The sequence below is a fragment of the Carettochelys insculpta genome, chromosome 3 (assembly GCF_033958435.1).
Source record: "Carettochelys insculpta isolate YL-2023 chromosome 3, ASM3395843v1, whole genome shotgun sequence".
NCBI lineage: Eukaryota > Metazoa > Chordata > Testudines > Carettochelyidae > Carettochelys > Carettochelys insculpta.
The window spans coordinates 89,721,768-89,737,795 of record NC_134139.1 but is presented as its reverse complement, the minus strand read 5'-3'; the positions used below and the strand labels follow the sequence as shown (position 1 = coordinate 89,737,795).

Here is a 16,028-nt window from a genome sequence, read left to right as displayed (position 1 = left end):
ACTATTTTTACAACCTCTGTTGGTTTCTTCTCTAGTTTTATATCTCCCTCTATCCTGCATTTTTACCAGATAGTTTGCTTAGGCATAGATATTCGTAGAAATGCATAGACATTTTTGAATGCAAAGCCATTCTTAAAACATCCTTAAGTATTGTAGGCTGTATGTGATAAGACAGTATTAGATATATATAATTGTAAAATTGATAATGGTTTTATATGTGTATGCTGGATTGTGTTTGGAGGTATTTCTGTGGGTTTTTTCCATAGCTGATAAATCCTATGAATCCCAATATCTCAACTTCTCATGAATGAAAAAGTCTTTCAAACTCCAGTTCGTTTTTAGTAGGAATTTTTAAAACTACTGGTGTGTCTCACTTGCGGGGGAGATTACGGTGCTCTCTTTTTTTTTTTTTTTAAAAAGACACTCTCAGAATTGGGCCTTTCTTATGAGTTTTATTTATATACCTTACTATCGTTCAAAAAGTATATAAATAGTTAATTTCAGCTTTGGTCTAACATATTATGTAGCTAGCTTTTTTAATGACAATTCTCACAGACATGAACCTACAGAAAAATCTGTGAACATAGGTTTTTTGGTTTTTTAAAAAATTATTTGAACCCTACAAAAATGAAGCTGATTTCCTGATGAAAAACAAAACTGCTTCAGCACATGCTTTTTAGAGAGAGAATCGAGGCATTTTCACAAAACTCCTAAAAATGTACAATATTTAAGATCTCCTGAAATGTACGATATAGACTACAACCAAGAGTGTTTTGAAATGTGTGGAATCTATGGCCATAATCTGTCCATTCCACTGTGTGCATTCATTCTAAATGAAAATTACTTGGAATGGTGTCATTAGAAAAAAACATATTTAGGCTATGTCTACACTTGCCCCCTTCCTTGAAGCGGATATGGTAATCGGGGTGATGGGAGATTACTAATGAAGTGCTGCAATGCACATACAGCAGTTCATTAGGCAAATACCCTGCCATGGCAACTTTGAAGTGTCAAAATTCAAAGTGCCAGCATTCCATGTAGCCACGGGCACTTCAAAGTGCCCATGCTACTTTGAAGTGCCTTTACTCCCCAAAATTTTTGAAGAAGGGGCTAGGTTTAGACATAGCCTTATAGTCCTAAAGAAGAAAAATTAATTATTGGAAATATTTTTCCATGTATTATTTAAACCCATGAGACTTCTGTTGTGCATTGATGCACACACATTTAGTAAAAATTTGTTTGAGGAGGAAGAATATTTTTATCCATGTTTTTATTCTGGTTTACCTTTTATAATATATTTTAAAGTCTGACTTATCTGAGAATATAAACCCTCTGCAGTTATGAGTTGGTTTCCCTGAAGACTGGAGTGGTGTTTTTTTGGTAGAGTACATGAAATCCTTGAGATTGCTCCAGTATTTGATCTCCAATAAGGCAGATGAATTGACCAATTTACCATCACTTTACAGTGGTCACCATTGAAAAAGATCAATATATACCAAAGAGGTGATAAATAGATTAAGACTAGGGCAGAGATGTTTGCACTCTATGCTTGAACAGCACATAATACATTGTGGATGTTGCAAATATTGTGCACTAAACATTAAATGCCAGCTCTTATAAGAAGAACATCTGTGTAGGATTTTTGCTCTGGCTTCACTCTAGCATGAAGCACTGAAGCTTGCTTGGTCCTCAGGGGCAGTGATGGCAGGTAAATGTTTGAGCAACCTCCACACTTCTGACTGATTTACTACACTTGGGCTGGGTCTACGCTTGCTCCCAACTTTGAAGGTTGCATGTTAATCAGGGTAATGGGAGATTACTAATGAAGTGCTGCAGTGAACATACAGCACTTCATTTGGCTAATTCTTGCCACAGCAACTTGAAGTGTCAAACTTTGAAGTGCTGGCATGCGTGTAGCCATGGGGACTTCAAAGTAGCGCAGGCATTTCAAAGTGCCTTTACTCCCCAAAATTTTGAGGAGTAAAGGCGCTTCAAAGTGCCCACAGCTACAAGCATGCAGTAACTTCAAAGTTTGACACGTCGAAGTTGTCATGGGGAGAATTAGCCTAATGAAGTGCTGTGTATTCAGCACAGCACTTTATTAGTAATCACCCATTCCCCTGATCAGCATGCCCCCTTTGAAGTTGGGGGCATGTGTAGACAAGCCCTAAGTCTTTAACCTCAACTTCCGAGTATATTCAGTTCTTTGTTGGCAGCAGTCTTCAAAAGAGCTCTCTGCAGAAATTGTATCAAAATGCAGCTGCAACTCTTCAGCTCTCTTAGTGCCTAGCTGCTTCAGATACTCTTTCTGTGTTCCCTTCCTCTGATATCCAGTCTTTTCTTCTTCTTCATCATCATCCTGTAATTCTTCAGATGTTTAGCTACTGTTTGCCGATAAGTGCTGATAAAGGAAAAGTCTCCAGGAGCCTCAGATTCCTAATCTCTGTCTTTGTATTTAGCACTGAGTGCTTCAGTGCTCCACTTAAGCACCTCTGTGCTTTGGTGCTTTCAAAGCTTCAGTTTATTTCATTGAGACTTTAGTCTTTCTGCAGTACTTTGGAATTCATTCAGCTTTAAACGTACTTCCCTCTATCTCTCTTTCAGGTTGTTACTCCACTACCTCATCCCTTTAGCAGGAAGGCAGACCACTCAGTGGCTCAGCAAAAAGCCTCTCTGTCAAAGGACAGGATCCAGGACAATGCCAGTTTGGCAGAAAGGATGTGTAAGGAATAGCAAGTGGCAGTTTGGCAATGCTACAATTGTTGATTTTCACAGCAAAACTTGTAGTTGTGAAACACATGATATATCTGCACAAAAAAATTATTTCTAGCACACCCCGAGAGCCCAGTGAAAACAAGCATCATCAGGACTTTTATATCTGCTCCAGAGAACTAAAAACCTCCAGGCATACCTGATACTCTAGAAACAGTTCTCAACTAGAAAAAAGGAATCTGAATCCAAATGCATTCTGTCGAAATAGCAGTGATCTCAGGCGTTTTCACCCAGGGACAAGGTACGCTATACAGGTAGTTGAACTTTCCAAAAGCAACAACTGCATGTCAGAGTTCAATCAGCAAGGAATGTTCTGAACTCAGTGGAGATCTTCAGAGACTTGATATATCTTACAATAATCCTGATTCAAATGGCAAACAAGGCAACCATGTTGTACGTAAGCAAGTCAGCAGAAAGTTCTCTTGTGTCAGGAAGCCCTTGCAATGAGGGAGAGGGCTCTGTTACCCAAGCAATTCCATAGTAGATATGTTAGAGCCTCATGAGTGGCCTCATGCATCAGGAAGCAGTGAATCAGATATTTCATCACAGTCAATGTGATTCCCTTCACTATTCATCCCAGTGAGAAAAAAAAATTGGAGATACACATCTCCTAGAACTGGAAGGGACCTCCAGAGGTCATCTAGTCCAGTCCCCTGCCCTCTTGGCAGGACCAAGCACCATCCCTGACATCTATTTGACCCAATCCCTAAATGGCCTCCTCAAGGATTGAGCTCACAACCCTGGGTTTAGCAGGCCAATGCTCAAACCACTGAGCTGTCCCTCCCCCGTTCTTCTTTTACTCAAGGCACTGAAGAGTTACTACCTTAAGAAAGTCATTTTTCAGCCATGGTGAAGGATGTTCCTTTGTCTTTTTACAAGTCTGTCCAAAACCAGATGAGATAAATACTTGATCCTTGCAGCTTCATGTTAGCCCCGTCAGGTGTGATTCTCAGACCTTTTGCAGATGGCCGAAGCTGGCCCTAGGAGGGTCAGACTGTCTACATGGTGTCGTAAACTCAAAATAAGCTATGCAATTCATTCTATGCAAATTGCATACCTTATTTTGAGTAGATTTCAAAATAGGCTATTTTGGCCTGTGGCACTGTCTAAATGGCACCATCTGCTAAAATCAAGCAGTATTTTGAGGCATCCCTGTACTTCTCATGCGATGAGGTGTACAGGGATGCCAGAATATCATTCCTGTTCTCTCGAAAACTCTTTTGAGACAATGGGCATGTTGCATAGAAGTAGGCAGCTATTTCAGGACACCAGCTTACCCTGAAATAGCGCCCACTGTCTAGACATAGCCTCAGAGTCCTAGCTGTGACTGATGACTCAGAAACATGACAGTATATTTTATCACAGGCTGGGAGCTATGTGTGTGATGACATGATTACTAGAAAGAGAACAGTAGGATTAGTGCTTTCAAGCCAATGGTTTGTTCTCTCACCCTTGTGGAAACTGTCTAAAAGAAGGACTTAATATTAAAGGTTTTCAAAAACCGCTTGACTGCCTTCTGCTGTGTGAATCTAACTTACAGATGAATTCAATTTGAGTTCATTTAGCAGCAACCCATCACGAGCTCGCCAAAGGTGTATCTTTAGCCATTTATTGTGTGGTTCTTGGTGGACTGATGCTTTTCAGACCGCAATTTAAAAAAAAAATTGCTGATTTCATGGAATATTGGTGAGCGTAGGATAGCTCTTTTAGAGCCACTCAGTATCTTTGAGTTCAATGTTTCTGATATGAGAGGTTATTTTCATAGTGTTACTGACTTTAATCTATAGTGCTTTCAGGATCACTAGACAATCGTTACCAATTTTAAACAAATAAGGAGCTGTGAACTCACCTGAGATGCCTTTATAAGGTAGTTTATGGAGTCCTGCTGTAATGAGCTAACTTATTTTGACGATATTTTCCTTAGCCTTCCATGCCTATTTCACGAAAACGTTTATTATAGGCATTAAAATGTTGCCAGATGGTCCTTATTCCATACATTTATAAAGCACTGGAGCAATCTTGCCTCAGTCCCTCAGTGCTGCAGATCCTCCCTTGAAGTCCAAATTTCTAGCACCTAAAGATTTGTGATTTTATTGGCATGTCCCTTGAGCTGGCCGTATTTGTGAGGCTTGTTTTCTCTTTGGTATTCATCCTTCAGGCTGTCATTGTTTACTTTTTTGGCAGGAAGCTGTCTTACCTTTAAGCATATTTTAAGAAAGAGAAAATGTATTAGCAGCTTTGGATTGGTTCTTTCTTCATGCTGTAGGTTGATGATACTCTTATTGTTTTGTGCTGTTTTCTTTCCAGGAATGAGAATTCTGTAATAGAGTATCTTTGAAAAAGAGAAAATTGCTTACTTTAACTCTACTTCTCTAAAGACATGCTTTTGCAGGATTCTTGGTCAACCACCTTCTTCCATTCAGTTTCTGAAAGAAAACCCTTTACAATATACATTTTTATCTTCAAATCCTTGCATTTGTAGGCATTAATTTTTCAGGCAATTGTTTTCGTGATTGCCTTTTTTTGGTTTGAGGAGACATCAGTTTCTGGTAAATCAGAAAATTACTAAAGATGAATGATTGCCAACAGGGAGTGTTATTCACACACCTAGGTGCTACTGGTGTCCTTAAGAGCCCCAAACCTGGGAGAAGGTGAGCAATTCTACCAGTCTTGTGCCATGAAGCAAAGACCTAAGTGTGCAAATCCTGTTTAAAAAAAAAAGCTCAAGAATGGAAAAAAATAAGGCAAACATTTTTTCCCCTTTTTTAATAGTGACCATTGTAAACCACTAGTGTGATCCATGGAAATGGTGTCTCTTTAAAAAAAAAAAAAAAAAAATTATCATCAAGATTTTTTTTCCGCATCAGATCCCCTTTGGCTAAGGCGGGAAATGGGACATTTTGGCTGTGTCTACAATACCACCCTCCTTCAAAGGAAGGATGGTAAGTAGGGTGTTGGGAGTTTACTAATGAAGCACTGGGCTGCATGCACAGCACTTCATCGAGCAAATTCCGCGCCCTCCCCCCCCCCGCGGCGGCAACTTTGAAGTTTTATACTTCAAAGTACCGGCTCGTGTCTAGCCACAGCTCACTCGCCTGTACTTCAAAGTCCCTTTGCAAAATTTTGAGGAGTAAAGGGGCTTTGAAGTTGCCCCGGCACTTCGAAGTACTGACAGGTGAGCTGTGGCTAGATGTGAACTTTGAAGCTGCCGCGGGGGTGGGGGAATTTGCTTAATGAAGTGCTGCCTATGCATGGCAGCACTTCATTAGTAAACTCCCAACACCCTACTTACTATCCTTCCTTCGAAGGAGGGTGGTAGTGTAGACAAGCCTTTTAAAATGTATTAAGTTAAATGATACAGTAGAATGCAACGGGATTTGTAATGTGTGTCACATTAAGGGGCACTCTCCTCAGCTGTCTTTATTGCTGTGGTGTCTGTTCAGTGCATAGGTACTGTAACATAGACAAATCTTCTCAGTGTAGGAATCCCCAGTGAACATGGAGCTGGCATTGCTATCTCCTTCACCATCTTTTGTGGGACTTTGGTGTAGGGAGTGAGTTCAGAGCATGTTCATCTCATGCGCTTCCCAACTAACAGTTCTCAGTCTGTTATAATGTAGACAGCAGGCAAGAGGTGGTACAGAATGGACCTGAGAACCAGAGAGCTGTATTTGGCTCCTATGCACATTCTTGTCTGGTTGCACCCGGAGTAAGATTGGAGTAATGAAAATCTGGGCTACAGCAAGGTGTAAATCTTATAGGATTTCCAAGTCCAAAATAACTTCAAAAATCACAAGAAAATGTAGTTTACAATCTTTTCTTTTCCATATTAGGACACAAAAGAACAGAGAAATAACTAGACATTTTATTCATGGGAAACTATGCAGCTATCAGTCTGGTATTACTGAGAAATGTCCTGAAGATGTTAGATATGATTATAACTTTGCCATTTTTTTGCTGAATAATTTCAGCAAAATCTCAAATTCACATTAGTAGTAATTTGTATGCTATAATACTTCCAAAATAGAATTATGCAATTGATCTTCAGGTTCCTACTGTTGTTGAGCTATGGATGTCATCTATGATGAAAGCAGCCTATACTTAAAACTCTAACTCGTTTGTAAAATTTGTTTTTTCTTTCCACAGGATCACAGCAAGCAGGATTCTTAAATGCCCTCAAAGACAGTCCAGCAAGATATCCTTTCATTAAAACGCACTGTAGATTTTGTTACATTTAGCATATAATTTCTTAATGTATCTGGGTTTTTGTTTGTTTGTTTTGTAGTTGTTAGATACATGGAATTGGGATTTTCTCAAGAAAGATTTCACCTCTTGATCTTGCATTTCTGTATTGTTTCTCTTTTTAATTTTTTTTCTCTCACTGTTTAGGAACTATATTCTATTCTAGATAAATTTATCTAGTATTCATTTACAATTTATTGAAGGCATGCACCCATTCAGAAAATGTGTATTTGCTAAATAATACACTCTCGTGAGAGGGAAAATATTTGGAATTCGTTGACTTTTGGTGGTATAGAAAAAGTCAGTTATAAAATAGAAAACCAAAGTAGTAACTGGTATTAAACAGTCCCGTATTTCCAAAGTATATTTATGGTGATAACTTTGGCAGTCCTTTAGAACAGATTTTGCTGTGTCCTAAATAGTATTAAGTCAACTAAACAGTTGTTACATAGATTCCCTCTCCCCATCCACCTTTGCCTTTATGGCTGTGTCTAAATTGCAAACTCCGGTCTCCCAACAAAAGTCTGCTGCGTCAGGAGCTTTCTACCAATGTCCCAGTCTTCCTTGTTACATGAGGAAGAGGGGATGTGTTAACAGAGGGGGTTTACCTGACATTTGACCCCATGGGGACAGGCCAAATGTTAGGAAAGCCTCTCCCGACAGACCTGTTGGCATGAGATATATGCAAATGCTTTGCACAATTTGCGTATCTTTTGCTGACAGTTCTCAGCAATCTAGACATAGCCTATATATGTAGCTCAAGGCCTGTCTACACAGCCCTGCAGTTTGGACTAAGAGGGTGCAAATAGCAAAGTTCACTGACATACTCCACCGTAATTCCCCTTTGTGGACAATGCGTGCATGACTGTAAAGGTCCTGAATTTGCACTAGTATAGTTCTCTTTGAAGAGGACTGCCACAGGAATGTTATGTGGTTAACTGATAAAAACAAAAAAGCAGTAAAGTAGCACTTTAAAGACTAACAAAATAATTTATTAGGTGAGCTTTTGTGGGACAGACCCACTTCTTCAGACCATCTGGGTATGGCTATGGTCTGAAGAAGTGGGTCTGTCCCACGAAAGCTCACCAAATAAATTATTTTGTTAGTCTTTAAAGTGCCACTTTACTGCTTTTTTGTTTTGATAGTATATAGACTGCACAGCTTCCTCTCTGTTGCTGGTTAACTGATAAGTATGCCAGTAAGTGAGAGATGTACTGGTATGCCAAGTGATTAACTGGACCTTGCCAGAGAACTCTGATTGCAGCGAGCCACACAGCTCCGGAGCAGCCCCAGCTGCAGAGGGGCCAGCAGGCCAGGCTGCAATACCCTACAGCCACAACAGGACTAGCAGCAGAGCCTCATGACTGTAGTAGGGGTGGACAGCAGGCCATGAGTTAAAATGGTTAACTGTTTTAAAAATCCCTAGACTATATTTGTGTGGGCTCAGAACCTTGAAATTTACGCATGCAGTATCTCATCAGGAAGTTGCAGCACAGCAATTCCGTGTGCACTGCTGTTCCCATCCCTTTTTGTCTTAAACTGCAAGGCTGTCGTAACCATTTCCTCAACGTCACTGTGCTATTTTAGTTTTCTCCACCAGCTTCTTGCCTTTTTCACAACTCTTCAACTGCAGGTAGAATAGGCTTTTTTGCTCCCATATGAGAGCAGCTAACAGACAGAAAAGGCTGGGAAGCTGACATAACTTCTATTTGTCTTGCTGCTTAAATTTCTGTGGGATTGCAGCCCTTCCAACTCCCCAACTGCATGTGTTGATGGCTGATATGTACAATTTGCATCACTTACAATGCCAGCGCAAAAATATTGACTCTGTAAAAGAAAAGCCTTTTTCCTGTTTTGCCTCATATTAGACTTTTGCCCAGAAGAACACAAAAACGGTAGTTTTGTCTACTGAAAGCAAAAAAAATCAACCACAGCACGCACGCACATTCCACCTGAGATGGACTTGTAGGAGAAAATCAGTTTATTAATTGGCAGAATTTTACAGTTCTTGCTGAAGAAATATGTAAAAGGCTAAAGTGACAAGATTTGATCACCGAATGTTATCACCTGAATATTTCTAAAATATCAACTTCGATAAATTCTGCAGACATAATTTCTGCTACGTTCATTGATTTGTGTGTTCATGAGAGAGTCTCCACTGAGCCATAGCCTCTTTTTAAGCAAGGGTGTGGTTTTTAGGAAGAACAAACATGCAATCTATCCTAAATAGCACAACAACAATTTCCATCTAAAAGAATTAGTCACTTCTAATAATGGAAAAGTCTTTCATTTCTCTCAAAATGGAAAAAGCTTTCAGTTGTTCTTACATCAAAAGGTAATTGATTCCACCCTTGTGGATCTTGTACAGGAACAATAGGCTTTTTATTCATAATTTGCATTCGAAATCATGCCAGTTTGAGAGGCTCAATAGAGCATTTTGTAGGAGCAGCTCTTGTAGAATGTGACATGTTGGACAGTTTAATGGGTTGGTTGCATTTCCTAATGATAAAAAATAAAAGTACATCAACAGTACTGGGAATTTTGTCTTGGGGCAAGGTGGATTGTGAATAGAGGGAATATTTCAATAATATGTGACAAACTAAGTTTTACAGGTCTCTAGCTGTAGTAGACAATATTACTGTTCTCAGCAATGGAGCATAACTGCAGTGTGTACAGCATTTATGTATAAATCAGTTATCTTCTTAGAGATGTAAAGAGCTTCCATTTTATATGCTCATCTTAATGAACAGGGAGTTACATACATAGTTCCCTGCAAACTAAAGTCGTCGTCGTCGTCATCATCAATAATCGTGGGCTCAGCACCCGTTGGTGTCTGATGCCTCTCTCACTATTTCCTTCCATCTTTCCCTGTCCAGTGCAGAGTGGCTTAGTTTCTGTAGACTAGCTCTGCACCAATCTACTATATCATCTGTCCATTCTCTGTGGGGTCCACCTCAGAATCTTTCTATAATAACTCCTTTCGAATGCCAGTATTCTTCTCTTCAAATCTTTATCACCCATGTCTCACATCCATATAACATGCTGCTGAATACACATGCTTTCAAGGTGCTCAGCTTCATTGCTAAGCTAATTGCTTTGCTTTTCCAGATCTTTTCCATTGCCTTCAACCTTGCTCTTTCTTTAGCTATTCATCGCTATTTCCTTTTTACAGTCTAGATCATATGTTATGTTGCTCCCCAGATAAGTGAATTTCTCTACATTTTCTAGTTCAATACCATCGACACTGATCTTCCTTCGTATATCCTTATCTCCAAATACCATTGTTTTCGTTTTATCTATGTTCATAATCCGTCTGTACTGCTTCTCTTCTTCGTTTAGCACCTGCGCCATTTTCAATAGCTTATCCTCATCTTCCTCAATGATAACTATATCATCTGTGAACCTCACGTTGTTCATTCTTTTCCCATGCACTGATATCCCTTCTACCTCTACCTTGATCTTGTCCATCGCTCTCTCCAGATGTGCAGTGAAGATACGTGGCAATATTGGATCTCCTTGTCTCGTGCCACTACTTGTTTTAAACCAACTTCCCAACTCCCCACATGTTCTCACCCCTGCCTCTGCATTGTCATTGCTACCCTTCAACAACCTTATCAGTCTGCTATTCTCTCCATATGACTCCAACAACACCCAAGTCACTTTCTGATCTATACTTTCAAATGGCTATTGAAAATCGACAAAGAACATAAGAACATAAGAATGGCCATACTGGGTCAGACCAAAGGTCCATCCAGCCCAGCATCCCATCTGCCGACGGTGGCCAATGCCAGGTGCACCAGAGAAGGAGAACAGAAGACAATGATCAAGTGATTTATCTCCTGCCATCCATCTCTTGCCTTTGTTCTGAAGGCTAGGGGCACCATACTTTATCCCTGGCTAATAGCCATTTATGGACCTAACCTGCAAAAATTTATCAAGCTCTTTTTTAAACCCTAATAGAGTCCTGGCCTTCACAGCCTCCTCGGGCAAGGATTTCCACAGGTTGACTGTGCGCTGTGTGAAGAAAAATTTCCTTTTATTAGTTTTGAACCTACTACCCATCAATTTCATTTGGTGTCCCCTAGTTCTTGTATTATGGGAAAAGGTAAATAATTTTTCTATATTCACTTTCTCCACACCATTCATGATTTTATATACCTCTATCATATCGCCCCTCAATCGCCTCTTTTCCAAACTGAAAAGTCCCAGTCTCTCTAGCCTCTCCCCATATGGGACCCGTTCCAAGCCCCTAATCATCTTAGTCGCCCTTTTCTGAACCTTTTCTAATGCCAATATATCTTTTTTGAGGTGGGGAGACCACATCTGCACGCAGTACTCAAGATGTGGGCGTACCATAGTTTTATATAGGGGAAGTATAATATCTTTTGTCTTATTATCGATCCCTTTTTTAATAATTCCTAACATCCTATTTGCCTTACTAACTGCCGCTGCACACTGCGTGGATGTCTTCAGAGAACTATCCACTATAACTCCAAGATCCCTTGCCTGATCTGGCGTAGCTAAATTTGACCCCATCATGTAGTACGTGTAATTTGGGTTATTTTTTCCAACATGCATTACCTTACACTTACCCACCTTAAATTTCATTTGCCATTTTGCTGCCCAATCACTCAGTTTGCTGAGATCTTTTTGTAGTTCTTCACAATCCCTTTTGGTTTTGACTGTCCTGAACAACTTGGTGTCATCTGCAAACTTGGCCACCTCACTGCTTACCTCATTTTCTAGATCATTGATGAACAAGTTGAACAGGATCGGTCCCAGGACTGACCCCTGGGGAACACCACTAGTTACCCTCCTCCATTGTGAAAATTTACCATTTATTCCCACCCTTTGTTTTCTGTCTTTTAACCAATTCCCGATCCATGAAAGGATCTTTCCTCCTATCCCATGACCACCTAATTTACATAAAAGCCTTTGGTGTGGGACCGTGTCAAAGGCTTTCTGGAAATCTAGGTATATTATGTCCACTGGGTGCCCCTTGTCCGCATGTTTATTAACCCCTTCAAAGAATTCTAATAGATTAGTTAGACACGACTTCCCTCTGCAGAAACCATGCTGACTTTTGCCCAACAATTCGTGCTCTTCCACGTGCCTTGCAATTTTATTGTTTACTAGTGTTTCTACTAATTTGCTTGGTACTGATGCAAAGCGTATATGTTCTTATTCTTTTGTCGAGCTTTGTCTGCTATCAGTCTTAGTGCCAATATCTGCTGTATGGTACTTCTACCTTTTCCGAACCCTGCTTGCTCATCTGCTATATGTTCTTCTATCTGTGATCTTAGTCTCTCATGCTTTCTCCGCCGTATTTGATCATCTCTCCCGTGATCTTATCATTTCCATGGCTCTTGTTGTTGTTTAGTCATTTTACTATTTTTTCTACTTCCTCCTTCGAAATATCGGTCTCGCTTTTGATGCTGGGTGGAGATATCTCTTTTGAGTTCTTCAATCAGTCCCTCTTGAGACGCTCGGGTCCAACTGTGACTTGTGTAGATCAGTGCAATGTCTCATCCATTGTTGCACAATCTTCTCCCTGTTCATGATCACTTCTTCATTCTCATCTTTGATCACCATCTGCTTCACTTGCCATTTCCTATTAATATTCCTAATTTTCTTATACACCTCCCTGGTCTTACATTCGCCATAATACTTCTCTATATCTTCACACTGCTTCTCCTTATCCTTTCTGGCTGCTTTCCTTAACTCATTTCATTTCACCCTATATTGCTGTTCTCCCATCTCGGAAACATCTCTTCTGATCTTCAATGCTCTCTTTTCTTGAATCAACTTCAGTGTCTTCTGAGTAATCCACTTCTTATTGATCTTCTCTTCTTCTTCTGGAACAGTCTGCTCAATTGCCTCTTCTATAGCGATGGCTATCCCTGCGACTCTCTTATCTAGGTCTATGTCTGTGGTGATATACTTAATCTTCTCTTTGAGCCCTGCTCTGTATGCATTCCCTGTTTCTTCCTCACATAGCCTTGCAAGTCTCTTCTTTTCTTAAACTGTGTCTTATACTTTCTTTTGAGTTTTATCTTGATGTTTGCGATCGCTAGACTGTGGTCTGAGTCTATTTCCTCTCCTTGGAAAGTTTGGCACTGCTGTACTGATGTTATCCCTCTTCTTATCAAAATCATATCTATCATGTTCTTGGACTTCCCGTCATTCAATCACCATGTCCACTTCCTACAGTCCTTTTGTTGGAATTGCGTGTTGCAGATCACCATTTCATGCTCTGTAGCAAAGTCTAGTAGTTTCTCACCTTGTTTGTTTCTTTCTCCATATCCAAACCTTCCTGTGACTCTCTCCCAACCTTCATTATCTGTTCCAACCTTTGCATTCCAATCTCCTCTGATGATCAACATATCTTCCTTCAGTATCTTCACCACCGTTTTTGTCAAGTCTTTGTAGAATAGCCCAATCTCTTCCTCCATACTGTCCAATGTAGGTGCATACACCTGAATGACTGAGATGTTGAGCGGTTTTGCTTTGAAACTCACTACCATCATTCCTGCACTCACTGGTTTGTATCCTAATAATGCTCTTCTAGCTGTTTTGCTAAGAAGGAATCCGACTCCTGCTTCATGCTTCATTTTGTTTCCTGACCAAATGACTTTGCAACCACATAGCTCTCCCGATGCCATCCAACGCATCTCTGCCAGTGCAAGTATATTGCATCGGTATCTCTCCATCTCCTTCCAAAGCAGCTCTAATTTACCAGTTGCCCTCAGTGTTCGGACGTTCCATATTCCAATGGATAATGTGTTAGATGTAATTTTTTTTCGGTAGCCAACTTATTGACCCAACCCCGATCACTTGATTGGTATCACGGACCTGGTTTATCCAGGCAACGTCCAAGCCAGGATCTTTTATCATTTAGTTGTACTGGCATCAGATTTCATTCATACGGTTGTTTGACGGTCCGTGCATTGACACTCATCTGACCAACCCTCCTCCTTCTTCCAGGTTTGGAACTGTCATGGACCTCATAGAGGTTTCATGGTGAAGTTAGTCACATGTTTTATATTATACCTCTGTTTTCCTCACAATTCCTACATCTTCATTTAAACACCTCTCATTTAAGTGAGTTTTCATGGGTAGAACCCACTTTTTCAGATTCCTGGGTCTTACTTTGAAAGCTCATTACTTACTAAATGAATTTGTCTTTAAGATGCTACCGGACTGCCTTTTTTTGTGAAGCTACCAACTAGCACAGCTACCCCTCTGAGATTATTTGAGTGAATTAACTTAATTCGTTTTACTATCTACAGGGTAAAGTTCCAAAATGTTTAACTTGATTAAAAAAATTACTATAGAAGCTCATACTCGGGATGTGAGCTCAATCCTTGAGGGGGCCATTTCGGAGTCTGGGGCAGATAGATTAAAGAAAAAAATGTTTTCAGGAATGATAATAGGGCCTACTGTGAAGGCAGGGGACTGGACTCGATGACCTCTATAGGTGTACCTTCCAGTTATATGAAATAGGTAGGTATAGTTTCGTACCCAGTGAGTCCTGCAGCACAAGGCTCAGCAGTTCACTTCTGCACTTAGAAAGTGTGAAGTGAGGTGGTAATAGAATATGTCCAGAATGGTAGGTCTCTTTCCCTCCGTCAGGAGCTCTGGCAGGTGCAGGGTAACGCAGCCTGTCAAAATGACCTAATGCTTCTTTGACTTACTCAAGTCACGTAAGCCTAAATTCATCCCTGTTCCTCAGAAATTGCATAATGATGACTTTAGGCAACATTTTACAAGAATACCTACAATATGAGATGCTATAAAACTGTTTGTTTAATTAAACATCACTAACAGTTACTAAGGCAGTGTTCTGTCCTGTAAGGAAGTGACCCCATCCTATAGGTTGCTCTGGGGTTTCAGTGCTCCAAAACTTTCCATATATTTCATAATATACTAGGTATACAATAGTGTCAGAAGGGAGTACTTATGAGCACTTAGCCACTGACCCTCTAAGCTGGTGACCCTGGTGTCTTTCTGAAAAGTACTCCCAGGCATGGTTAAAATGATTGTTCAGTTGGGCTGACAGAAAGAAATGGGTGAAGGTATTTTAGGTAGAATGGCTTAGTTGAAATAAAAGATAAATATGTATCTTCCTAACTCTGTCCCAAGGAGACTGTTGACTATGGGGATAGGAAGGTAATTGGTGTTGCTCATACCTGATACATGGAAAGTCTTTTCTAATCCAACCCTGTCTCAGAGGAGAGTTTAAATATTGGCCTGTACATCCTGTTAGCTGGTGTTCAGTAGAGCTGTTGTCAATTTCACTTTAGAGCTCTACCTTGCTATCCTGTAGCGATTAACTTTAGAGAGGCTGCCTTCTGTTGGTAGATTCTTCTGAGTGTATTATGCTGCTGCCAAACTCCTGCTGGCCTCTCTGCACAATAGCCTCCCTGTCCTAGCTCACAAGCTGCCTGCTGCTGCACCTACTGCTTTATCCCTAATGCAAGCTTCTTTCTTGCTCATCTGTGACCTTTCAAATCACTCCTGAGGGAGAGGAAGAAAAGTCACCAACCTGCTGCTCGGAAATATATTATGGTTCTTATATTCATCCTGTTGCTGCAAGAGATGGTTATAAAGAGCTGAATATAAATATTTTATACCATAGGCAAAACTAATGAATTGCTGGCTCATTTGCATTTCTGCTTGGCTTTGAAAAAAGTTTGCCATTTAAACTTAGTTGTGTTTAAGCAAAGCTGTTGCCAGTGACATTATAATGTCTTTGCAAGTCAGCAATATTTTAGTGTTTTATGCCACTGTGTAATGTATAGTTCTCATGTTTATTGGATCACAGCAGTGTCATGATGGTTGACAGTTTAATAATAGCATGAACATGTTTATAATTTGCATTCCTGGTACTTCTTTTTCTGGCTTCTTTATTTTCATAGTGCTAAGGGGTCATGCATATTTCTTTCTCTTCTGTAGACGAGTATTGATGAGGCTATGAAAGTGCATTTTGTGGCCTACAATGACCATATTTGTGA

General features: G+C 40.1%; 1 protein-coding gene across 8 annotated transcripts in view; it reads left to right on the top strand.

The window, feature by feature from the left end:
• ZDHHC14 (zDHHC palmitoyltransferase 14) overlaps positions 1-16,028 on the top strand; it is a 134,049-nt gene that overhangs the window by 92,304 nt on the left and 25,717 nt on the right. For all 8 annotated transcript variants that reach the window (XR_012645014.1, XM_074990317.1, XM_074990314.1 and 5 more), the window contains exon 5: positions 6,919-6,967. Coding sequence is in view for 7 of the 8 variants with exons in the window: in XM_074990317.1 (XP_074846418.1) it covers positions 6,919-6,967 (49 nt within the window). In the remaining variant the exon portion in view is untranslated. The remainder of the gene's footprint in view (positions 1-6,918; positions 6,968-16,028) is intronic.